The sequence below is a fragment of the Poecilia reticulata genome, chromosome 21, assembly GCF_904066995.2.
Source record: "Poecilia reticulata chromosome 21, P_reticulata-male-v2, whole genome shotgun sequence".
NCBI lineage: Eukaryota > Metazoa > Chordata > Actinopteri > Cyprinodontiformes > Poeciliidae > Poecilia > Poecilia reticulata.
In genome coordinates, this window is record NC_088850.1 from 16,706,905 (window position 1) to 16,733,185 (window position 26,281).

At 41.2% G+C, this 26,281-nt stretch overlaps 2 protein-coding genes across 4 annotated transcripts; one reads left to right on the forward strand and one right to left on the reverse strand.

Annotated features, from left to right (window-relative positions):
- The first annotated feature begins 3,722 nt into the window (after nt 1–3,722).
- On the forward strand, nt 3,723–9,013 carry naa30 (N-alpha-acetyltransferase 30, NatC catalytic subunit). Its single transcript, XM_008398373.3, has 4 exons — nt 3,723–4,858; nt 6,303–6,426; nt 6,571–6,626; nt 7,672–9,013. The coding sequence occupies exons 1-4, from the start codon at nt 4,031–4,033 to the stop codon at nt 7,807–7,809; spliced, it is 1,146 nt and encodes a 381-aa protein (XP_008396595.1). The 5' UTR covers nt 3,723–4,030; the 3' UTR covers nt 7,810–9,013.
- Nucleotides 9,014–12,228: 3,215 nt separating this feature from the next.
- Nucleotides 12,229–26,070, reverse strand: armh4 (armadillo like helical domain containing 4). Of its 3 annotated transcripts, none has more exons than XM_017302251.2 (8): nt 25,698–26,070; nt 20,708–21,531; nt 18,368–18,751; nt 17,332–17,451; nt 17,090–17,248; nt 16,961–16,992; nt 15,344–15,493; nt 12,229–15,265 (listed from the first exon to the last, which is right to left on the reverse strand). In XM_017302251.2, exons 2-8 carry the CDS (start codon nt 21,507–21,509, stop codon nt 15,191–15,193), a joined length of 1,722 nt encoding a protein of 573 aa, XP_017157740.1. In that variant the 5' UTR covers nt 21,510–21,531; nt 25,698–26,070; the 3' UTR covers nt 12,229–15,190. The 3 variants fall into 3 exon arrangements, with proteins under 3 accessions (XP_017157740.1, XP_008396594.1, XP_017157739.1); XM_008398372.3 differs by having other exon boundaries at nt 18,368–18,754; nt 25,698–26,066; XM_017302250.2 differs by lacking the exon at nt 25,698–26,070 and adding an exon at nt 25,435–25,572 and having other exon boundaries at nt 18,368–18,754.
- Between the last annotated feature and the right edge of the window lie 211 nt (nt 26,071–26,281).

The window sequence follows — 26,281 nt, forward strand, 5'->3', positions numbered from 1 at the left end:
TTTGTCCTGCGATAAGAACGGCCATGTTGGCATGGACGCTCCTCTGCCTTTGACTTGTGTAAAAGTGTTCATACGTCTTCAACTTTTTTTACTTTGAAATGTTGCAACCACAAATATCACACTAACAGCCGTGATGAAACGATTATTGAAATAATCGTCAACTAATTTAGCAATCGATTAATCGCTAACTGGAGTACGTGTGCCCAAACAAAGGCCAGCTGCCAAAAGATCAACATACTTAGCAGTAGCCAAGCCAAACCTAACAAGCCCAACAAAGCATGGTCTAGTCAAAGTGATGACCTAAGTCCAATTGAGACTTGAAAAGTGATGAGCATAGATTCCCCATCCGATCTGCAGCGTAGTAGAAGTTCAGTCTTTAGATGTCCTAAGAACTACAAAAGATGGTTCAATAAAAGTATCAACTCAGGAGGGACTGATACAAATCCATGCCACATTGTCCTGAATTTTATCGACAGTAAGCTGATACTTTGTTACTCCACTGCATAAAATCCCAATAAAATACATACAAGTGTGAAACAAAATGGGGGAAAGTTCAAGTATACGTTCAAAGGCCATTGTGTTTCTCCGACGCCCCAGATAATCCGCAGCCATCTTAATCTGAACTGTGGAACCTGGCAGCCACTCGGGAGCACCTGCATCCGTCCAGCCTGACCCGCTTTTGTTCCGGTGTAACCCCCCCCCCAACTTTGTCCCTAATTAACCCAACAGAAACTAATTAAACACAGCTATGGCGGACCAGATGCCTGAGTGAGAGAAAGAAACAGGGGGAAAAAAAAAACAGGAGGACACGGGGAGATGAGGAGACCGGACCGGCGTCACAGGCGGAGGAAGGAGGTGGAAACCCAAAAACCTGGGAGGCAAAAACTAGATTGGAGTGTCAGTCCGTGTTCTGACTCTCTGCTTGTAGCGCCTCGCTGACCTCATACCCCTTCACTGGCTTTTTGTTTTTCCAAGGTATTTTGGGTCCTCGCTCGCATGCAGACACGTCTGCCAAAAAGCTGTAATCACAAGCACACCAGTCACATGATGCAACCGACACCCCGGAGATATTTGGAAAACGGTAGAGGCGGTATGGAAACAGCGGCGAATAGAGACAGAAGCGGTGTATAATGAAGGCGGGAGGGAGGAGGAGGAGGAGGGGGGTAACCGGAGGAGCGGGTACAGTGGCGGGGGGTAGGAAGAGGCAAAGGACGGGCATGTGAGAAAGAAGATAGGCCTAAATAAATATAGGCTCAAAGCAGCCAAATGACTCTGGCAAGACACTTTCTGCTCTTAGTCCCAAGCAAGCGCAGCTCTCTAAGTGATAGAGAAAGTAATTAAGAGAAGCCTGCTCAAGTAGATAGGCCTGCAAAGAAGATTTGAAGGGGAACTGATTGTGCATGTCTGATTCCAGCTCTTCAGTTAGTTTTCAGCCCCCAGGCTTAGCCCGTTCACAGATTCGCTGCTCTTTCCGTTCTGTCTTTGTGGTAATTCTTTAGAGACACTGTGTTGCTTTTATTTTTCTCAAAATATCCCATTGTAGATATGCAAGAACATGTCAGAAATGGTTGGGAAATATCTCAATCTAGACTGTTTTTTGTTGGGGGTTTTTGTCCGTGATTTGTAGACATAGGTGTGTGGCTTTGAGGATGAAAAGTTCTCACAATGTCTTTACCAAACTAAAGCAGACTAAAGCAAACAACCCGAGGACAAGTAGAGCAGCATTGCCACCCAGGAAAAACACAGCTATACTGCAAAACAAGGAATAAAACCAGATGAATTGGACTGTTAAAATAAGGGAGATCTTCCTTGATGAACCCAACAACACCAAACATTGCGCTTTTCAGTTTCTGTGCCTTAGAAAAGCCACAGTTTATGCCCAAAGTGCAATGAGTGAAAGGATTAAGGATCAACATCTGATCATGCTTAAAGAAGCATTGCACTGTCAGAGGAGTACTGGACATCAAGTTCACAAGTCTGAGATTTTTCAGAATTTTCTCATTTTTAAGAATTGAAAACATAGAAAATTACATTCAAGTAAAACCTGTGAAAGCCGTGGCATGGATTTGTGCACCAGAGGCTTTTTGCTGCAAACACAGCTGGATGTTTTTAGATCATCTCAACCATCTTTGCCCATTTAGTCTTTTTTTACAGTCTTTTTAAAGTATTTTTGCTGCATTCATCTTTCGTCGCCCGACTTCTCTCCCCAGATGAAAATAAAAAGCATATCCACAGTGTGATGCTCCCACTTCGATGTTTTAGCTTCAGTGTATCATGCTGTATTATGTTTTCAGCAGGCCGAAAAGTTACTCTTGTCCATATCTGCGCTGCGTCCTCTGCATGGAGCTACTACAAATGGTAGTTCTAACATCTTTCTTCCAGCATTGGCTTTTATTTTCTCTATAAAGGTTATATCTCATATTCAAAAAAACTTTACTGAAGGCCAATTAAATAATAATAATAATAATGGTAGACCTCACAGCTTTTATAGTTAAAAGCATTTCCAGAGTTACTATTACCGGTCTCTTGGTTGCTTCTCTAAATAATGCTCTCTTTGTCCTTGTTTATGTGTAAACATTTCTTAAATAAATCCATTTTTGTTCCACATCATAATGATGCTCTAATCTGTGTTGGTCCTTCGCATAAAAACCAAACAAACTGCATTAGTATTTGTGGTAGAATACAGAAAAGATTAAGAGGCATGACTGGCCTACGTTTGCAATGCACGGTACAGGAGGATTTTTCTGTGTATATTCTTTTGCTATTGGCTATGACAAAAACAAAAAGCAGGGTTATAAGCGTTTCAGTTTCTCTCCTTGCCAAGGCTGTGGTCTCTGTCCTCCGCAAAACACTGGTGAAATCAGATACTTACTGTATATATTCTTTCTTCTTTTTTTTTTTTTACCTTAATCTGTAAGGTTGTGTATTTAAAGGTCTTAAAACTGATTCAGATACAGCACGCATTACAGTAAGTTAAACTTTAAACATGGATTTATTTGTGTCAAACAGATCTACTAGTTCCATCTGCTGAAGAAACTGGGGTATTGTAGTAATGGGACTTACAGTGTCAATTTTTCGCCCTCTTGTGGTAAAGAGATGGATACCAACAGTTACGCTGATTTTTAAACCTCTGGGGAAAAAAAATTAAATACATATTCTTCACGAGGGCCAAAAGTCCTGCAATTCAAAACATAAACAAGTAATTAAAAAATACCTATGTATGTGAAAGTTTAAATAAAACTGAAAGTAGATACACTCGCGTTTCAGTGATTGTAAACTTAAAAGTGAAATCATTCACTAAATCTGAATACATAAAAGCATTTTTTAAACTTATTTTACAATGTTTAGGTATACATTTTTTACGTTTAAAGTTAAAAAAGTTAAATTCTGATTAAGGTTAAAATGAACAATATTGCACTTGGAGAAACTTCTGTTTTATTTAAAACAACCTTATGAAGACACTGGTGTTTGAATAAAAGTTGTTTTTTTTTAATGGCAAAATATCTTCTTTGCACAAGAAAATGTATTCAAAAATAAGCTTAAATTGCGCTTCTCTTCAAGAGTGTTAATTATAGTCGGCCATATCAATCATTGAAAAATGTAGTTTTGTAGAAATTCGACTGTAGTCCAAAAGGAATTTTTGTATCTTTATCTAGAGAAACACAGGGCGAAAAAAAACATTTAGATATCTCAAATATGTATCTTGTTACATGTTATGTTTAAAATATATATCTTTTCTCCAGTTGAAAGAAGTGTTGTTTTAATTAAGTCGTAAAAACTACAACACCCATAGGTTACGCAACTGCCGTAAAACGTCTTCTTCTGTTGCAATGGCGTTTGCGGCAGCAGGGAAATCGAGGGGAGAGCAGTGACAAACGTCGCCAACGGTCACATTATCTCCTCAGAAGTGCTCGGATTTTTTACAATATTCGGCTCGCTGTTTCAGATATTGGTTGTGTAATTCTTCTCTTTGTGGATGAGATTGTGTTGGACGTTTCCGAAGCGCGTCTCTCCACTTTAATGCGGTGGGATGGCCACAGTGCCGCCTGGGCCTAGTAACGCACTGCCTTCATCCCCGGTTGAAGTTGCTCCTTTCTCCGGGGCAGGGAGAGCGGAGCCGGCGGTGGAAGCCGGAGAGGCGACCTACCGCGTGGAGGACAGCGTGTCCGCCTGTACGGGCAAGAAGTCTCAGCCGGCGAACGAGGTCAAAGGGTCGGCCAAGAAGAAGCATAAAAACATGCTAGCCCGGGCTAGCCCGGCGGCGCTCCACTTGAAAATGCAAGCCGGAGAGCAGCAGCAGCTAAACGGCTTGGTCAGCCCTTCGGAGGACCCTGACGACCACCAGCGCTCAGGGGGCCGACCCGACAATCTCAAACCGTCCGAGGACAACTGTGACAGCAGCTGTGGCAGCGAGGCTGCGGCCGCCATGAACAGTACGGAGCACTGTCAGCACGAAGGCCACAACCCCTTCTCCAAAAACGGCAACCACTCTCCTGTGACTAACAGCAGCGTGAACGGGATGCCGGCTTTCAGGAGAACCGAGGCGGCCCACGAAGGCGAGGACCAGTTTGACCATACGCAGCCCACAAGAGAACCGGGTGACAGCGACGGGCCCGGCGGGGAGGAGAGTCCGGCCGAGCCGCAGCTGCAGCCGCCTGCCGTGGAGCTGGCCCGGCTGGACCTGAGCGGCTCTCCCGGTAGAGCAGAGGGAGACAGCCACGGCATCCGCTATGTCCGCTACGAGTCCGAGCTCCAGATGCCGTGGATCATGAGACTAATCACCAAGGACTTGTCTGAGCCTTATTCAATTTACACGTACAGGTACTTCATCCATAACTGGCCGCAGCTTTGCTTTCTGGTGAGTACGACCCTGAAAACCTTCCACAGAGATTTTGTCCTCAACTCACAAATGTCTTAACATCCTGTGTTACTGAGCATTTATCACCTGTCAGTTTATTTCATGCGATGCATACAGTGACTTATCTGTTAACAAAAGAGATTATCAAGGTATGATAACTCTGAATAAAAATACCACAGTTTTACAGGATACAAAATATAATTGCATTCACGTAAAACAGCACAGCATTAAGTATTTTACACACATTGATCGCTAGAATTGTAGAAGTTGCAGCAAATAATCATTAATCAGCCGATACTGCAAAATCCAATTTTTATTTTGTAATTTTTTTAAAGATAAATACATCAACCACCAACATTTGATTAATTTTGTTTAGTTTAGTAAAGCTTGTGTATAGTTTGGTGAAAAGAGTACATATACCTATCTGTATGGTTTGAGCATAAATGAGGAATGCCGTTGTAGTTTGTTTGTCCTCTGTTAGGATTACACAATATATATTCAACATTATTAAAATAGGGGCTATAAGTGTTTTAAAAACTATTGCGGAGATTAATATTTGCTGTCTATTACATTCTAATTATGAGTATTTCGAAAGCTTGCATACCAAGCTTTCAAAGCTTGGCATGCAAGCTTTGAAAAATCTGATTATTGGTAAGATTGATAAGAACTCTTTTCCTCATTTACTATTGGTCTTAAAAAAAATTCCCACAGTCAAAAAAATCCAGTTCAAGAAAAATAAAAACCGTTAACGTTCGAGATGCACCAAGTAGAGATTGGTGCATCTCTACCAAATGGTATCTAGATTTAGTAGTGATTTTGAAATGCTTGATGTTGGTTTATAGCCTCCTGCTTTCCTGTTCTGCTCTTTGGAGCGTTAACACACGGTCAGCCAGCTGATATTAGTCGGACTTTCTGTTCGGATGCAGCTGCTCCAGTAATTTTCTGCGGGACAGTTTGAGTCTGCTGGTGGCCGTTGGGGTCGAACCAGGCCTTTCAGCTGCTGCTGAACAGATGTGCTGGAAGCCGCTTGCTAGCTGTAGTTCTAAAACTACACTTTGTTCAGGCTGATGGGTGGTGCTCTTTTGGTTCCTCCACCATGATAGTAGAGTAATATCTCCTCACACGTTTCTCGTTCTTTTACATGAATGAAAACTTCTAATTTCAGTCAGCTAACTTACAATAGGGAAGCAAACAAAGCAAACAAAAAGACATCTTTATTACTAGCTGAAAGTCACGTGTTGGGTTCCTCAGATGTACCATCAGACTCTTAAGTTCTGGACTTTCCCTTCCCCGAAAGGGTCAGAACCGCCACATGAGCTGCTAGAGGAAGCATGATGATGAAATGACAGTCAGAAGGCGACTCGGGATCTGACCGGATGACTGATCCGCTGACCCCAGCTGACACTCGGAGGAGCAAAGTGCTTACTCTGCGCCTCTGTTACAGGCCATGGTGGAGCAGGAGTGCGTCGGGGCTATCGTTTGTAAGCTGGACATGCATAAGAAGATGTTTCGTCGTGGCTACATCGCCATGCTGGCCGTGGACTCAAAACACAGAAGGAAAAGTATTGGTGAGTGGCTTGAAACGCTCAAAAAAAAAAAAAAAAAAACATCTAGTTAACTTCATCCAGACATTAATCACTGTAATTTATTTTTTTGTTTGTTTGTTTGTTTTACTTAACTGATCTTCTTTGTTGGCTCACTCTTGTTTAAAGGTACTAATTTGGTGAAAAAGGCCATCTATGCCATGGTGGAGGGGGACTGTGACGAGGTAACACCAGTCAATCTCTCTTTTAGTTTGAGTCCAAATTTTAAAATAAATCTGTGGGGGGGGGGAATACAGTTTTTATTTAATTCTCACATTTATTGTATTTGTGCAGAGCTAAGACAAAGCAACACATGGAAAATATGATTTTTGTAACATTTGGTAAGAATTTATTAGTGTTTAAAAATATAAGTTCCTACTGAAGTCTGTTTCTGCAATTCTGTTAAATATATTTGTTGTGAAAGCACAAAAATTCAAACTAACTACTTGCATACACTTCACAAATATTTTTTGGAGTAAGAAATGTAATACATTCTTGAAAACACTGTTTTTATTTAATATGGACAGTACTCTACTACACTGTTTTAACTCCTGCATTAGGTTAAACATGCTCATTCTGAAGATCTTTCTTAATGCTTTGAGACATCTTCTGTTCTCCCTTCATCTAGCTTCATTCAATCAACTTTGCACTCCCACACCATGATTCTGCCACCACCGTGCTTCACTGTTGGGACAGCATGCAGAGCGCATTCATTTACACTCGTCTGTGCTACTAGCTAGCTGCGTTTCCATTACAGATGTGCGCAAATCTTTGACGATATTCTGCTGATGATGGAAGAAAAAAAACCACACAATTTCGCAATTGCAATGCTTCTATAAGTGAAAAGTTCAATTAAAGTCACTCATGAATAAGCTTGTTCACGTGATAAGGTATTAGGAATAATGGCAGTCAGTGGTAATTTGTGTGATGCAACAAAAAAAAAAGTGTTTCCAGTGCAGTCTTGCGAAATCCATCAATTTTGACCGACGAACCCAGGGCAGGAATTTTCTATCAAAAGACACAAGTCTTTTCAAAATTGCCGTGTTTCCATTAAGCAAAGCTATGTTCATAATTTCAATTTGCGAGGATTGAAATGACTAAAAAGTGGTGTGAATGTTCCAAAATGCTAAAAAGTCGACGCAGCATGACGTGCTGTACTTGTGAAAATTCAGTTCCACTTTTACCTTCAAGAGCCCCCGCTTACTAAGCGATCCTCTGTGTTACCCGCAGGTCGTCCTGGAGACGGAGATCACCAATAAGTCGGCCCTGAAGCTGTACGAGAACTTGGGTTTTGTCAGAGACAAGCGGCTGTTCAGATACTACCTGAACGGGGTGGACGCGCTGCGGCTCAAACTCTGGCTCCGCTAGAGGGGGTGTGGGGCGGCGGGTCTCCAGGTGCTGCTCACCTCTAACACTAGGAGCTCAACAGCCTGAGCTCTGCCCTTGGTCATTACACACACACACACACACACACATACACACACACAAACACCCCCCCGCCCCGTTTTGAAACGCGAGGAGTTAGCATCGACACAGGCACACCTTCCTTTCCTCCTCGACGTCCGAACAACTATCGCTTAGGTGGAGAGAGACTGAAACGCCAACAGACGTGTTTTATTTTTTACAAAGAGGGGCGGCCTGTTCTCCTCCTCTGCCACCACTTCACCCCTCGTCTCCCGCACTGTGACATGACAGGATCCACGAGGACAAGCGGCACCACACCAAATCATCCTGCAGAACACTGGACCAAACAGACCTGCAGGAAATGACACGCAGGGAAGCAGGAAGCTGCGACCGGGAGGAAAATATTTGTGAAGTTTTTAGTTTTTTTTTTTTCGTTTTGTTTTGTTTTTTTAAGCTTTTGTTTGGTTGGGGAGGGTTAAAGATCCAGTCTGGCTCATGTGTTTGTACTACCACATGATCTTCTTTTTTGGGTGTGTGCGTGTGTGTGTGACTTTTGGTTGTATGTGCTGCTGTTGGTTTCACTGAGATTTAAGCGAACATGTTTTGGGTGACTGCTTGGATGCGTACTGTATGGTTCAGTTTGTTTCTCGTTCTGGCCCCCCTTCTGCTGTCTCTCCCATCACCTGGACCAGAGCCTGTAAACACTTTTTAATGTGAGAGAAAAACAAAGCTCCTTTTTTTATTTTTATTTTTATTTTTTGTCCGGAGCAGTTGTTCAATTCAAATCAATCCACAATCACCTCAAAGTTTTTGCCCAACTTTTTTTTTTTTTTTTTTGATGTCTTTCACGATATCCAACCCTTTCAGGGTGATCTTAGGGAGTTTAATTTCTGTTGTTTTGTTGTTTTTTTTTCTTTCTCTCTTCAGTACACTGCCAGCCTCTGCAAAATGCCCCCAAAAGAGACTCTTTGCCAAGGATGGTGTGGTCATACATGTCCAAGCTGTCTCTGTTTACTAACTGACATGAGCAGTCCCATTCTCAAGTGCCACTCTATCCATTAGGACCGACTGTAGTTAGATCTGCACTTCTGTTCCCTATGCTGGATTCCTGTTTGAGTATGCTGTGTGTATTTAAACTGTTGATAAAAAGAAGAAAAATAGGCAAGTATTCTTAGCAGATAACATCTTTATTCCTTTTGTTTGAGCTCAGTTTATTTAGGATTCGTCCACAGTATGCGTCAGAAAAGCAGCTGGGTCCACAATACTCGATGCACGACTCGCCCCCAGAACCTTCAGAGAGCTCACACTGACTGGCAAAGAAATACTGCTTCAGCTGCTTTGGGGTCATTGTCATTTCCTTTACAACAAACAAACAAAAAAAGTTAAATGAACAAGGTCAGATGCACTTCTTTTTTAAATTGCTGCAGTGTGTACGAGTAAAGAAGAGAGTGTGTTCTGCGACTTTAACGGCAGCGTGGGTCGGTTCTGTTCAGATTTTCTGCATGGCTAAGTCGGCTTTCAGTGCGTGCTTCACCTCGACTTCCGCGGTTTAATCGACAGTATTCAAAGCACCGCAGGAAGCTGGCATGCGGCACTAGTGGAAATGTTTTACCCGTTATTAACTAGTAGGCATGGGCTGGTTTCACGTTCTTCAAGCGATACGACACGTTATTAAACCACATGATTTTTCTTACTTTCTAAATTTCCCTAATTTAGACACCACGACAAGAGTCGATCAGCGCTGTTGAAAGCCGACAACATTTTACAAGAGAGACAAATTTGTCTCCTGGGAAATATTTCCTACCACAAAGAAATTCTTGGTTGCGAAGGTAGAAATGTGCCACCCATATCTAATTAATTGTGTTTTAAAACCACACCTTGCTAGCTCCTAGCTATCCAGTATGGCTAGTCATATAAAACCTAGCAGAATTAGCTGTTTATTAGCATTGTCAGGCAGTTTTTATTACATTAAATTAATGATGGAGTTGTACCAACAGTGTGTCTTGTTTATGTACTCGACAGTTTTGTTTTTCAAAAGCAAGCACACCCCTTGACAAACTCTGTCTCCATTACAGCTACGCGCATCTAAACTATTGTAAACTCTTAAATTATAGTGTTGGCTCTCTTGAGTTAAGCATTTTTTCTTTTATGGTTGGAACACTTTAAATAGAGAGAGTTGCCAGTTGTCGATAGTAGCCCAGTAATTTGCAAACCTCACTGTTTTTCGGAATTAAAACCCGTCAGCTGGGAAGCTCCAACTTCCGACGATATTTGAAGGCATCACCTAATGCCGTCTTGTTGCACTTGTGTTACTCTCCATATAACAGAACAGCACAAATAACAATACCCTGTGCACCAGGAGCACTTGGAATCTACAACTAAATTTAGTAGATGTTTATTTTAAAATGCTCTGCTAATTCCATTTATTCAAACGTAAGATGATTAAAAACGTCTTGAGTAATAATTTTGCAACTTTTAGCAGGTGTAGGAACAAAGGTAATCAGAACATGTACATTTTTGTTCTAAATTAACTTATTAACACGGTGAAGTGTTTATTCAGACCGGCCCATGCCTATTAACAGAACACGTATGTGATCATTTGAAGCTGTCATGACAGTCTATGGCTGAACGCCTCTTTCAGATTTACACTACATGCATTTGTGGCGTTTCAGGTTTATTGTAGATGAGCCTAAGAACAGAGCTGCCACCCTGTCTGTGTGAGTTTGTGTCCGTGTGTATTTGAAGCCACTGATTGGATTACCTATTTTCCTTTATTCAGATTTGTTTAATGGTGTTTTTTTTATCATGTGTGGGGTTGGGGCTGAGTTATTTGACTAGATTTCTTTTTTTCTTTTCTTTTTTTTTAAATTTCTGTGCTGCTTTAACCCACTCGGAGGTTCAGTGAGAATGATGAGCAAACAAAAAAAAATCATAATAACCTACACCCCCAGAAGCAAGGTGTTCCTGCTTGTCTGACATCCTTCAGTTTTATTGGTGACCCTCTCTCCAGAGCTCCAGGTTCATTCTGAAGGTTGACCTTTCCTCAGCCTGTCCAACGGGTTGGTGTTGCTTTTTGACGAAAACGATCCACAACTCTCTCTCAATTCTGCAAATATCGGTCACTTCCTGGAATTTCAAGGGCATTACAGCCTCCATTCAGGCCATGATCACAGACTGAAGGGCTTTGTCATCATCAATTCATAGCCACTGACTGGTGTTGCATTCGCTTCATAAAGCGTCAGCCAGACGAAGTAAGGCGTCCGGCTGCCTCCCAACGGTTCTGACTATATTCCAGCTAAAACCGCCCTCGTTTTATTGGCCACATACGAGAGGTTCCTGCGTCTTTAGGACGCACCACCTTCCAACGAGAGACCCACGCGGCAGGAAGAAAGGGGGAGAGCAAATAGTTTATTTTTGCATGTCTGTTCCACACACACACACACACACACGCTGCTCCTCTCCCCCTCATCTCCCCTCTCTCCTTTCATTTTCAATCTGGAAATGTCCAATAGCTTTTATTTAATGTGGAAAAAGAACACAGAAATAAATTATTTGATTTCTTTTTTTAATGCTGTAAAACTGAATTGTCTTGTCTGCTGTCTGACCTGATACACACACACACACACACACACTTATCCACACACTCGGGGCCATTTCAGTGTTTAAACGAGTGTTATAATTTGGGTCTTTTCTAAATCTCATTTGAACAACAACTAGTTGCACAAGTTTTAATTTATGGCAGAGTTATGCATGCAAGCGCAAGTCTATACATGCTACCCTGTTTATATTTGGATTAGTATACTTGATTAAGTTCCCACCAACAATCGTTTTCCTTATTTCTGGTCATTTCATATCTTATGAGACATAGCATAGCTTTTTCTGGCATATTCCTTACATATTTAGTAGCATTGAGTTGAGAACCGCAGGGAAATCACTCGATAAGCTCCCAGAACCAGTCTGAATTTATGTGTGGAACGTACAACTGTGCTGAAGTCTGTAAAGAAGTCGAACGTTTCAAAGGAATCGAGTTGCATCGTTTCTTTTTAAAACCTTCGGTCATGCATGGAGGTGGTAGTGTCATGCTGAGGGTGTGTTTTCCTGCTACTAATACTGAAACTTGTACATAATTGGCTCTTTAAATAAAAAAAAAAAAAACCAAAAACAATGATTTCACCCAAAACTCATTTGATATGATGTGAAATCATAAACGCTCTGGGGGGGAAAAAATTGGTGGAAATGCATCAATAAAGGCCCATCTCCGTGGTAGCGTATTACTGGACTAGATTTTTATTCTTTTTAAGTACATTTTATTTACACAGCACAATAAAATCCTATTTGCTTTGAACATTACATCTAAAACATTTTAAAAAAGGTGGCAACAAATTAAATAGTCAAATATTTTTTTATTAAAAACAGGTTTGTTGTGGTCAATAAACAAAAACGGACATCTACAAGAAATGTGTACTTGATCACCACTCTTCATATTTACAGACCATAAGCATTTTACATCACGCTCACATCGAAATGGAAAAATATATAAACGGGCAGGAAGCAGGTCACACCGACAAAAGTTTCCACGTGTTTAAATTAGACCTTATTGGTTATTGCTTACAATCATCCCGTGTCTTTAACCCCAGTTCACAATTCTGCTTTTTAAAAGCAGGTTAAGAAAATAAACTGAATCTCCAGAGATTTGGAAAGATCTAATCTTCTCTCTTTACTCTCCCTCGGTGCGTCAAAAAGGTCAAATATGAGAAAATAGTCCAGGAGATGAGACGAGTTTACATTTTAGTTATTTTGTACAATTGAGTGTGTTTTATGCTACATGTTGTAAATAGGATGACGATGTTCGGTGTGTTGCTTTGTTCCAGCAACTTCTGTCAAAAGAATTTGATAGAAATTGTCTTTGAAATAACATTCAAACTAGACATCTTTTATTTAAAATAGATCACATAGCTACAATACACAACGGATGTCATCACTGGAAATGACACATAGAAATTAAATTCCAGTTATTGACACTTTAAATCTCATCATGAATAGAAAGCAGCAGAGAACCCCGAAGGCTTTTATTTTTATTTTTTTAGGTCCAACATTTTGCTTCTATAAGCAATAATAATAATAATGTAACAATAAGCTCATTTCATCTCCTCGTGATAACATAAGGGGATGAAATGAGCTTTAAGTGTTGAAAGATTAAAAACAACAATGTCGAAACTGGCTCAAATTAAAGTTTTTTACAGCAACCTTAACGTCAGGCGGTCACCGCCGACCAAAAGTTTGATCCTCACAAAGCAGCAAATATTTATTTTTACAGAGCAGTACGGTTTCTTGCAAAAGTATTCACACCCCTTGAGCTTTTCCACAGTTTGAACGTCACTGTGTTTTACTGGGGCGACAGAGCAACACACTACAGTGATTATAGTGGGCTGAACACATATATGCACGCTTTTCTTTCATTTTTTTTTTAAAAATAAGTTTATTTGTTCAAAAAAAATTCAACAATTCAAATCTGCATTGAGGTTTGTAGCTGAAACATGACAAAGTGTGAAAAAGTAACATACATGTATGAATACTTTTGCAAGGCGCTGCGTGTGTAAACATTGGTGTGAATATAATCTTGAAACCAAATTGATCTTAAGGGTTTCATATTTTGGGAAATAGCTTTCTAGTGTTTTTTTTTTATATATACATATATTATTTTCTTACAACGGCCCAATTGAATGAGACATCATTCTAAAAGTGTCTAGGTGAGCTATTTACAGTCAGCTTATGTTCTGACTTCGTTTATTTGCACACATACAAAACCAAACTCGCAATAAAAGATAAAAACTGATTAAAGTAGTTTCTCTCATAAATCCTAAAATGATAGGATTAAAGTAGCAGTAAGAATATCTGACTTATATATATATATATATATATATATATGTATATATATATTTTTTTTTTGTTGTTATTCCATGACTGCTTCAGCTCTCAGCTGCTAAACATCCGAGCCTTTCGGAGGCCTCCTGATGTTTTCAGCGTCCAAAGCCCTTCAGGTCGCACTGCCAAGGCCTTCCTCGGTGAATCTGAACTCTGTTTTGGCGTCGGCGTCTCAAGGCTCCGATTCCAGCGGCGCTCTTCGTGTCGGGTTTATCTCTGCAAACTGGACGGCCTCCGTTCCTCTCAGCCAGGCAAGCAAAAGTCTCACCTCGAGTTCTTAAACGCTTTATCGGGACAAACTGCTGAGCAGATGTTTTGGACACAAGACTGTTGCGTAAACCCCGTCAAAGAAAAGGCTATCGCGAGTAAAAAGATTCTGGAGGTAAACATCACACTGTGCGCAGAAATGCTTAGATGGGGGTTTTCTCCAAGAAAACAATAGATAGGAGCATGCAGAAGTTCTAAAAAAACAAAACAAGATGAACATTGAGGGAAAAGTCGTAAATAATTCTGAACTAAATGCAAAAAAGGATGTTTTAAAAGTCTCCCTTTTTGATGTTTCTTTGTCGTTTATTTATAGCCGACAGAAATATATTCTATGAATAGTTCTTACCGCTAATAAATGATGAGTATGAATAACTTTGGGCTGGACTGTGAAAGACTCTGTTGGGTATATCTTGGTTTCCGATTCAAGCTTCCGATTCGGGAAATGGCTAAAGGGCGAGCCCACCTAATTATTCACTACCTTCCGTATCTTTAATCAACTCTAGTTTAAAAAAAAAGTGGAATTAGAGCAGTTCCAGTGTGACCAAGATAAAAAAAAAGGACAAAAATTGTCCTTAATTGAAATTTCACAAATCAGAAAAAGAAATTCACAAGTCCCAAATGTGGTTTTAAATATTCTGCTATTAGAGCAGAATAATTCAGTCCAAGTCTGAAGTATCTAGGTATTGTAGTTTTTTTAACTTGAGTTGATTAAAGATGCAGAAGGTAGTGATATAATTAGGTGGAATCGCCCTTTAGCTACTTCCCGAATCAGAAACTAACATCAGTTTGGTAATAGGTCATGTGAACGAGTGATACCGTGACTCTATTTTAGCCTCATCTTTGCTTTAAAAACTGGGACAGAGTGGAAAATTGATGTGTGTTTCTGTACACTTAAATACCAAGAACTGAAAGTTTGTGCACCTGCTTTCTACAATGACTGTATATAACTTGAGGAACTTTCACACACACACACACACACACCCTGTTTACATTGCAAACAGTGTGTGCCCTTCTTCTTCTTCTGTGTGTATCAGATGAGCCGTGCCCAAACAGACGAGACTGATGGGGTTAATACTGACGGAGACATTTTCCAGACCGCTCCTACTGGAGAGCATCTGCTGATGATCGCTCACAAAAACAAGCCTGAATGGTCTCAGAATTCATCCTCGGAGCTGTCAGCCAGCAGCATGGCCTGATCCTGACAGCTGGTGCCAGGCTCCCGGGGTTGCTGGGCAGGAAGGCATAAACAAGTGTTAGAAAAGTAGGAACCCTTCAGTCAAAGACAAGAAACGACTGGAATACCAACCTCCGGCTGTCTGGCCTTCCTCCTCTGGTGTTTGAAGCTGTTCCTTCTTTTGCGGTGGAGCATTCGGATGCTGTAGAGGGCGCCGACGATCAACAGGGCCCCGGTGATGCCGATGCCCACGGGGGCCAACATCCCGGACACGTAGCCGGCCTGGAGAAGAACAGAGACTTAAATACTTGCCCTTTCTTCTGAGTAAAATAAAGTTCAGTCAGATTGAAAGGAGAGTTTGTGAACTACAGTTTTCAAGTTATAAGGGTGTCAAACTTTCATTTTGGGCCAAATCAAAAATCTGAATGTTCTTAAAGGGCCAGTTGTGCCACAATGTATTGATAAAACCCATTAAATTGGTGTGAGACCAAAAGTTAACTTTTGGTCTCATTTAGGTGCGAACAACAACCTTTCTTGTGCACCAGTACTTCCCTCTGAGCTGTGGATTTCTGCGGCTGTTCCTGGATTTGTATGGATTTCATGGCTGATTCTCCGATTACCTGTCTTCTTCAACATCAGTTTAGGTTAGTCTTTCTCAAACTGGTGGTCCGCGGGCGCCCCTTCCTGGTCTGTGAGGTACTGCATGTAAACGACCGTTAATTTGCCGCGACGTCAGCTCAATGTGCGACGCTACAGTTAGCTTACCAAAGGATTGTGCTAAAAAATAATGATGGAGAACTGGCTTCAAACCGGGTTATTCAAAAGAAAAGCTGCAGAAACCGATGGAAAGAAGACAACTGATCAATATTATATGATCAGAGGAAGCTAAATCGTAGCTGCTGAGCGTTGACGTGTCGTTCACTAGCGATTATATTCCTTTGAACGGTTAGCGGTAGGAATCGCTCCAGTTAGTCAAAACTGTTCGTTTTTTATTACTTTGCTTGGTAATGAACTTTGCTCTGCTTTCAGGTCAACAGCTATTGTTGTTTTTATTTAATAAAAAAAAATATTAAGTTAAATAAATACAATTGATAGAAATGGGTTAATTATTTATTTTTATATTTAATGGTGCAGAAAAGGATTTTTTTGTTTCTGCTAAAGCAACTCAGGTCTATTTTTCTTTAATTGTGCTTCTAAATCACAAATAGTCCTAAATGTTATTAATACACAGCACTTGGTAGTAAAGAACAACTTATTTTTTTATTTCTATGTGTTTGACGTCATTAGAAAGCTTAAGACTCCACACTTTCAGAATCTGTAAATAACTCAAAATGTCCAAGTAGACGTGTTCATGGCGTTGTGGTGGCCAGTAACATTTACCAAACAGTACCACTCTTTTAATTAGGATGAACAAAGAAAACAATAATACGTGAGTTAACAGACTAATATTTTCATTTCTGGTTGAATGATATATTAAGATGTGTTATCGCAGGGGCAATTTCAAGTTGGTCCGTTACTGTTTGTTAAATGGGTTAAGTGGTCATCGGCCTGAAAAAGTTTGAGAAACACTGATATAGATGAACACTCAGCAGGTGGGGGGGTTTTTTTCTGTGTTTTTAAATGTTCTCGTGCAATTTAATCTTTAATTTTTACACTTTGAACTGTACTGAATTAAATAATTAGTTTAATTAACATGCATGGAGACCTAAAAACCAGGTGACATATGAAGACAGCAGGGGGCAGTCTTACCTTTTCTCTGATCAGCTCTGCCCAGCTGCGCACTAGAATAAAAAAAAAGAAGAAGACGATGCTTACATGATAAACATATCCTGGGGCTTTTTTTTTTTTTTTTTAGTTTTGAAAAGGGTGCGTTCCTACTCAGCCCTTGGTTACGCTGGACCCAGACCGGCGGCGGAGGGATCAGGCTGTACGGTGGCTGCGTGGAGGACGTTTCTGGCGCTTCTGTTAGGTCTTCTTCACTGTCTTCTTCCACCGATTCCTCAGAGTTCTCGTCGTCTTCATCCTCATCCAGCTCCTCTGAAGAAAAATAAGCAACGACAACCGTAACAATTTTGCCAATTAAAAAATAAAAATAAAAAATAGAAGTAAAGAGGACTTACCCTCAGAGTCCATCTCCTCTATTCCCGTTCTGGATTTGTGCCGGAGCTGATGGCTCGCTATGGTTGTCATTGTGTTATGGGGGGATGTTCCTGCTTCAGAGTTTGTGGTCCTCACAGTTTCTGTATCAAAAAATAGGCCAAGTAGACTTTGCTTGATGTTTGCGTTTATTGTTAGCTGCTCTTTTTCTGAATATCCAGGGAGATTTCAACAAGAATTACAATTTGCAGTTGATAAACAGCAGCAGTGCCGGATCTAGAAATGTTCACATGGTGGCTGGAGAGCGAAGGGAATCCTCCTCAGTGAACTATGTGAAAAAAACCCTCATGTACATAAACGGAGACAACAAAATGACCAAAACACAAGAAAAACAATTTATTGTACCACTGTTACTTGAAAGTTTTAGGCATAAATGTTCTTTTCCTTTAGTTATTTCATGATTGTTTGAATTATTTTTTTCAAATTTCAGCCTAAAATACCAGAATATGAACATGTCTTTCTACTTTTTCAGTCTAATGACATCATTTCTAGATATTAAATTAGGCTTTGTGATTGAACAAGTACTCATTACTCTTTCTAACATATACTTTTTGACTCAAGTAATTTCTTGGACGGCTGCTTTTTACATTTATTTGAGTAAAAATATGTCAAAGTACTGCTACTTTTCATTGGGTATAATTTTACCCACGTCTGTTTGTTTGACTTGGTAGATTCATTCATTGAATTTGGAATTATAATTACACCTATAAATACGTATTTTTGCAGAATAAATCTTAAATTTGAAGGCTACAGGAGGCTTCTGGACAAAAAAAAGAGTTTAGATTTTTAAGTGTCATTTTTAAGGTCATAAAAGTTGTTAGTTGGTGGTGGTGGAGAGCGCGAGGTGGCAAGGCTTTGCCCCCCACGGCCTCCCTGTAGATACGCCCCTGGACAACAGATACTACAAGCATTACATCCTTTCAGCGAAATGACATTCTGGTGTTTACTACATGAAGTTCTTGGTTTTGTTGACCTTCAGATTAATTTATCCTTCCTCACCTGTCCCTGGATGGTCTTCCTCCTGCTCAGTCTGGACCTGCCGCTGTGAGGCAGCGGTACCAGCGCCCACCGACTCCAGCAGCTCCGAGCCAGACGCCTGCCAAGGTGAAGTCCATTCGGATAGAAGAGCCGGTGGCTCTCTGGAGGGGCCGTCACTGTCAGAGTTCACCAGCTGGTCGGAGTCCGCCTCTGACGTGGGCGGCAGCCTGGTTGCCACGGCACCAGGAGACCCGACTGGTGCCTGTGAGACTACTGCCACCGCCGCTGCTGCTCCGGCTGGTCCCTCCTCTGTGGCGTCTTCGAATGGCTCGAAGATCAGAGGCAGGGCCTCTGAAGACATGGTGGCCTCTGTGGCTTCATCCTGTGAGAGCGGGACCGCCGTGTCTGCTGGAGTTAAGGCAACACAAGAGCAGAAATACAGGGCTTTGCAAAAATATTCATACCACTTGTACTTTATATGTTCACCTCTTACAGCCCAAAAAGTTTAATACATTTTATTTGACACACCAACAAACTGCAGCCCGTGAAATGTAAAACAGATAGTACTTAACTGCGCTCATACTGAGTATAAGTGCACAACTCACTTTTCAGATTTTTGGCATATTAAATGTTGATAGTTATGTAAAATTTGCCTTCATGTTCACAATTATTCACTCTGCTGTGTTGCCCTGTCACATAAAAACCCAAATAAAATGGGACAAAATAAGAAAAAAAAAGTCCAAGGGGTTGTTAATACTTTTACAGGGACACCATAGAGAAGGTTGTTCACATTTAAATCAACATTTAATATACAAAGGTCACATGTTTTTGGATCGTTAAAATAAATAATGCAGTCTGATAATGTGTTGTGATCATTCTAGATTTGACTCTAGAAAAAAACAAAACGAAGTAGCAATGTTCACTAATCCTGCAGTCTGTTGAGCAAAAAAAAAACATCTGACGGCTGAAATTACATATACATGTTTCCTATTTGAGAAGAATAAAATAACTGTAACGATCAGCAGATACATGTTTAGTATTTATGATAGAGTGAAGGCGCTTGGAAAATGTTTCAAAGCACTTTCTACAGGTTATGGCACTCCATCATACACAATAAAATAAAAACTTTAAAATTCTATTTGAGATTTTTTTTTAAAAATAGTGAGCGTAATTATTATTTGCATGTCTAATGTAGCCCTAACATCCATATCATATCCATAATCCTTTCACATGCTGTCACTTTGGGGATTGGGCCATTTTGTCAGCTTCGTTTTGCTTTTCTTTCCCCCCCTTTTTGAAATAAATCTCTCTCAAACAATACAGAAGTGTAAAAACGTATTTACCCCCATACAAATTTCTCTGTTTTAGGTTTTCTCAAAATTAAATGTTTTAGATCGTCATCAAACAAATAAAACAAAATAAGGGGGAAAACATCCAAACCAACCTGATTCTATATAAATATAACTATACGCATTGACAAATCAATCAATTAAAAGTGGTAAATCACATTTTCACAAGCGGACGTTCAGGGGAATCACTAACAGCACCTGTCACACAATGTGAAGTAGACGGAAAAGCAACACACCATGACCCAATCTAAAGAAATTAAAACCAAACTCACTAATGCCTATATATTTGTAAATATCTTATTACATCTGGTATTAAACTTTCGATTTTTTTTCAAGGAAAAAAAAACATGTTTTTATCAAATAGAGATACTGTAACACTTTATCTCAATAACAGTCCCTTTGTTCTCAAAGAAACTTCAAAATAAGGGTGAATTAAAGCAGAAGAAGAAGAGGGGAACACAATTCCTAACGTAAAAAAAAATTAATTCTCTATCAATTCTTATCAATGGTACAACAAGAAGGGGGATTACTTCTTGTTGATTTGGGTGTCATTTTCCCCGCTAATGAACCAAATCCACGTGATAATAATAACAATCTGCCTGGCTCTTGTAACAAACCCTGCCACTAACCCTCTCCTGGCTGTTGTGATGTTCTCTCTTTTCTCTTTTTTTTTTTTTTCTAACTTGAGTCAGGAATAGAAAGTAATTAGACCGCCATGAGTCCCAGCTGGGGTTCAAAGTGGAGCGTGGAGAAGCAGCCGCTTTCTTTGCCAACCATCAAAGCCAATCTCTGCCTCTACACACACTTTTCTTTTATATATTTATTTTCTGCCACGTTTTTTTTAATGAAGCTTCTCAGAGAATAATGAAGCAAGTTGGAAAATGTCTCGTCTCTCAGTGATAATGACTGGAAGATGGAAGCTTTGAAGGCGACTTTAAAAAGAAAAGAGAAAGTTTGACCCAAACTGAAATAAGTTTTTGGGTGTTTTTGCGTCACTTTTGAAGCGTGTTACCTCCTGCAGGTCTCGCCGCCTCGGTCCACAGACTCTCCAGGCCGTCGTCTCTGGGCATCATGTTCAGCGGTCCGATTTCAGGTAGAAGGAGATCTGAAGGGGAGGATTTCGTTGGTGCCTCGTGACCCCACGCTGACGGCTGTGTGGAAGTCCGAGGAGTGACCAGCAACAACGGAGGGACGGGACTAAGGGAGACCGGTTTTGGGGACCAGAAGGGAGTGTTTGGAGAAGACTGCAAGGTCGCTTCAGAGTATCCATCCTGTCCAGAATCAAAAGCGGACGACTTGGTCGCGTCTGTCCCGCCCTGTTTGCTCTTTTGGCTGTAGGAAGAGTCCGTCTGCGGCGCAATGGAGGCCCAGAAACTACCTGAAGTCCGCGTGTGGGTGTTCATGTCGGTGTCCACCTGTTGTCTCCCATCTGTTGGACCCGCAGGCTTGTCCTCCTTTACAAAATCTACATCTTCCCCCTCAGGTTCGCTCTCCGTCTCCTTTCGACCAGCCTTGCTCAACCCAAATCTTCCACGAGCGCTGACCCCGTTTCTCGCCTGCGTCACTGGACCTATCCCCTCCGGCCCTCCATGTGGGCCAGTCCCTCCTCCCGCGCCTACATCCAGCATGAAGCTGGCAGCGAGCTCTTTCTCCAAGGGGGCAGACTCTGTGGTGTGCGCCAGCCGGTCCGTTGCGCAGTGCTCTTCGCAGGAGCTGCCCTGCATCCGGCTGAAGCCGGGGACGTGCGTGGGGGCCCCGCAGACGTAGAGGCAGGCCTCTGCCAGGAGGAGCGTCCGGAGAATGGAGGACATCATCTTCTCTGTGTCTTCTCAGCGCCTGTTGAACAGACAGCAGTGAATTAATAAATGCTAGCAGGCTTGAAGAGAGGTGGGAGGAACGGCTGTCTGCTGGTCGATGGTGGTGTTACTAGGCAGACATGTGGCTCCAGCACAAACCAGGGATGACGAGGCATGACATGTTAGAGCAGGGGCGCAACTACATACTTTCTGAGGTGTATGCGAACATGTCATCGGCAGCCGCCCCAATGACATAAACTTGGACAATTTATCTTTAATTAAAGTATCAATAATAATAAATGTGCATATATGTGACTAGATTGCTGCCTACAGGGCAATTAAAACGAATGAAACAAAAACAGGGCAATATTTGATCATTTAACATATAAGTGAGCCAAAGAGCCACTTCTGTTGGCCTGTGTCTAGAACGTCCTGTGGGCTGCAGGTCTGAGGCTTTTTGTCAGCATGTTTTCTATCATTCTTAGGATACCAGCTCATTCCATCTCCATATCCACCTTGTGTAAATTACAAGCTACTTCTCTCTTTATGTATATATACACTGCTCAAAAAAATAAAGGGAACACTTAAACAACACAATATAACTCCAAGTAAACCAAACTTCTGTGAAATCAAACTGTCCACTTAGGAAGCAACACTGATTGACAACGGGGACCCTCGACGGGTCAATAGATAGATATCTATATATAGATTGATATATATTTATAGAGAGATTGATATATATATATATATATATATATATATATATATATTAAAAAAAAATTCCCTTCTCACCCTCCGCGGGTGGTCTGTTTCATCCTCTGAGCTCGGGTCCTCTACCAGAGGCCTGGGAGCTTGAGGGTTCTGCGCAGTATCTTGGCTGTGCCTAGAACTGCACATTTCTGGACTGAGATGTCTGATGTTGTTCCTGGGATCTGTTTAAGCCACTGCTCCAGTTTGGGGGTGACTGCCCCGAGGGCCCCGATGACCACAGGCACCACTGTGGTCTTCACCTTCCAGGTCTTTTCCAGTTCCTCCCTGAGGCCCTGGTATTTCTCCAATTTCTCATGCTCCTTTTTCCTGATGTTGTAGTCACTTGGTATTGCTACATCCACCACAACGGCTTTATATATATATATATATATATATATATATATATATATATATATATATATATATATATATATATATATATAAGTGAAAGAGAGATCGATAGATATACAGATTGATATCGATATGTAGATATCTATATATATATAGATATCTACATATAGATTTAAATATATATTTATTGAGATATAGATTTATATCTCAATAAATATAAAGAAAATGAGAATTTTAGAAGTCTAAACCTTTACATATGTAAAGGTTTAGACTTCTAAAATTACCTTTACATATGTAAAGGTTTAGACTTCTAAAATTCTCATTTTCTTTCTCTAAATCTCCCTTTAATTAATAAATGTGGTTGCCTGATTTTCTGTTTCGAATTAGAAATTTAAATCTCACAATAGTTGAACATGAGTTCTGATGTTGAACGTGGGGGAAGCCGGAGCACCCGGAGTGAACCCACACCTGTACGGGGAGACATTTCCCACCGTGAAATTCTGTCTTTTTGATACTAAAATACCCAATTAATGCTAATCACCCAAAACACACGTGGCTCCACCCTCCTTTCAAATCTAATATACTTCAGACATAAGGTGATGTCTATGCTGGACAGACTTTACATCTGTCTTTAAATTGCCGCAGAGGTGTTGGAGTTAAGGCCTTTTTTATTCGCCTCCACAGTGAAATCTTTGTGGGTCTTTCTTCTGGTTCAGACATAATGTTCTCTGCTGACTCTGTTCTAAGTTCTTCTGTTATGTCACTCTCCCCTTCTATGGAATCTACAGGAGCGTTACCTGGTAGGTCTTCTGACGGGGTGCAAAGTTTTGTCTCTATTGTCGGGGGGGATCTCTGGTATGATCTCTGAATCTGTAAATGGTGTGTTTGCATTGGGGACTGAGTTTTTATCTGTCTCTGTTTCCTGCTGTGGTTTCCCAATCACTGTTTCGTTTTCATAGAATTCAATTATGATGGTGGCTGTGTCATTCCCAACTGCTTCTGGGGTTGAAACTTCTTCAGTGTTTTCAACAGAAAGGTTTTCCCTATTCAACGGCTCCAATTCAGATGTAGCTCTCAATGCTGCCTTTCTCTTCTTCTTCTTCTGCTTATATTTCTTTGACCTTTTGTTCACTTTTTCATTCCCACTTTGTTGCATTTCAGAGATAATAACCTCTTCAGAGATATGCTGGTGGGTCGAGATTATTGTTTCGATCATATGAATTTCATTGATGGAGGCTGCCTGATCCTCAACTGAAACTTCCTGTTCAGTGTTATCTGCAGAAACTTGATCATTGCTGATGTTTTCCAGCTCAGACATTGCTCTCATTGGGCTCATTGCTGCCTTTCTCTTCATCCTCCATTTAGATTTTCTTGATTGCTTTTTTTTTCTCTTGATGGTCCCCATTTGAATGTGTTGTGGAGGCTGTCTCTTCTCCATTGATCTGCTTAAGTTTACTGATGTCTGTGTCATTTTTGTGGATCTCAAGGAGGTTTATTTTATTTTTAAGTTTTACAAATCGAGTATTACACACACATAGATATTTTTACACACGCACAAATCTTTTTACACACGCACAAATCCTGTTACGCACGGACAGTGGCGCAGCTACACATTATTCAGGTGGATGCGAAAACATAGATCGGCGCCACCCCCCCAGCGAAGGAACGTCAGGGTGAAGGAGCGACGCTCACTCGCTCTTCTACCCCGCCCCCGAGACGACGACACATGAAGGGTAAAACTCGCTACTAATTACCTTGTTATGTGCGCGAGGTGAAGGAGCGTAAGGCGCGCTGAAGTGTATGGAAAAACTTCATCGGCGCGGCCCCTCCAGACGGGGTTTTGGCGCCCCCTCTGGTGCTGCGCCCCTATGCGTTGCACACCCTGCATACCCACCTTTTGCGCCACTGTGTTAGGGAGTTAGGACGCAGAATAAACTTCATTTGAAGGCTCTTTAGTAAGAAGAATAAAAACAAACAGGATTGAATTGCTTTACGACTCAGTTAGCCACAGAATGAGTCTTATTTTTTATGCAAATCCAACCAGTGGGGAAGTTAACCTGTGTCGTCAAGGTGCATACATACTTGTCGCCTTTTCACCCGTCTTGAGGTGACACAATATGCCATTTTACAATTGTTTCTTTGCGTCTACATTCACCATAATAAAATACTTTTGCTTCAAAATCGTTAAGCACAAAAATATTGATTTGTTTATATATTTGGGGAAGGGATTTGGTTCTCCGTTCTCTTAATTAGACTAAAGACAGTAACAGTAAATGTCAGTGTCGTCACAACTCTTTTTTTAAAAAGCACAACACCTATAGTCAAGCTAATTAGCTTGACTATATATGTTTTAGTTCTGTGATTAGTTAGAAATATTTTTTTGTGCGATGAGGTAGAAATCTTAATTTAAATTTTTCTTTCATGGCTTCGCCCAGGTAGTGGCGGTGGGTGTGAGTGAGTGAGAAAACAGGGTGAAAATAGAAGAAAATGAGAAGGAGGAAGAGGAATAAGAAGAAGAAGAGGGAAAGTGGCAAACAGATGGAGAAAACGAGAGGAAATCTGACACAGCAATCCTCAGCCCCGCTTCACTTCTGCTATAAATAGCGCCAGGTTTCCTCTCCTATAGGATCCACTTAAGATGCTTCGATGCAGATCGTTGCAACATATATATAAAAGAAATACACCCTATACCAAATGCAAACGCTAACCCTGCATGATTTGTGCAATAACAACATAACAGGTTGACACCCATTTTTGCTGTCTAAGGCAAAAGAAGAAAATATATATATATCACCCCCATTCGATGCAGCATAAGATCAATGCTTCAATCACACCCACTTACTTTCCATGCCCTTGCAATCGATTGGATCAATATAATCGATCGGCCCTGTCAGAGTGCGCGTGCAGACCACCTCCCACCACCTGACAACATGACCACGCCAGCATCTGGACTGTAAACAAATTCCCCACTGCGGTACTGAGTCACATTTCTCCAGTGTGACAGCTCAAAATCAGCCTCCTCCCTCCCCTGAGACCGCAACACCCTCAACATCGCGAGTTGCGTGTCGAGAGTCGCATGCAGGGCTACAAATAAAACCAGAATACCTTTCAGAGCTCATGGTGGGTCTTCTTGCGCATGGACGCCGCTGAGGTTTCTCTTGCAGTGTGTAGGAGAATGCCAAATTGATGCTGCGTTACCAAACAGGGGCTGAATTCAGTGTGGTATAGGGTAGAAACCAAGCTGGAGAGAGGCAGACTGTCTCTGTCCGTCTGCCTCTCGAGTGCTGCTGCCACTAAATGGTTTCAACCTGCGAGGGAGGGGGAAATCCGCGTCTTTGATTTTCTTTTCTTAATTCTTCGAGAGCACATCTCCCTTATTTTGTGGTCATTCTTCGATACGCCCCTCAGGCGGACTGTGGTGCTGAACGGACAGCTCCTCCACCTCAAATTCCAGGTGGTGGTGGCAGCATCACGCTGCGGGGGGGTTGACCTATCAACAGGGATGTTGAGCGCTGTGGAGAAGATGGGTGGAGCTAAATACACGGGCAACCGTGGAATGAAGCTTAGCTTAGCAACATGTAAAACACTTTGGACAGCCGCTCCAAACATCCAATCAGAGCAGTGCATGGGATGACGTATGACATTGAGTCGTAGTAAAACATAGAAGTCTGTGGTTGTAATTTGACAAA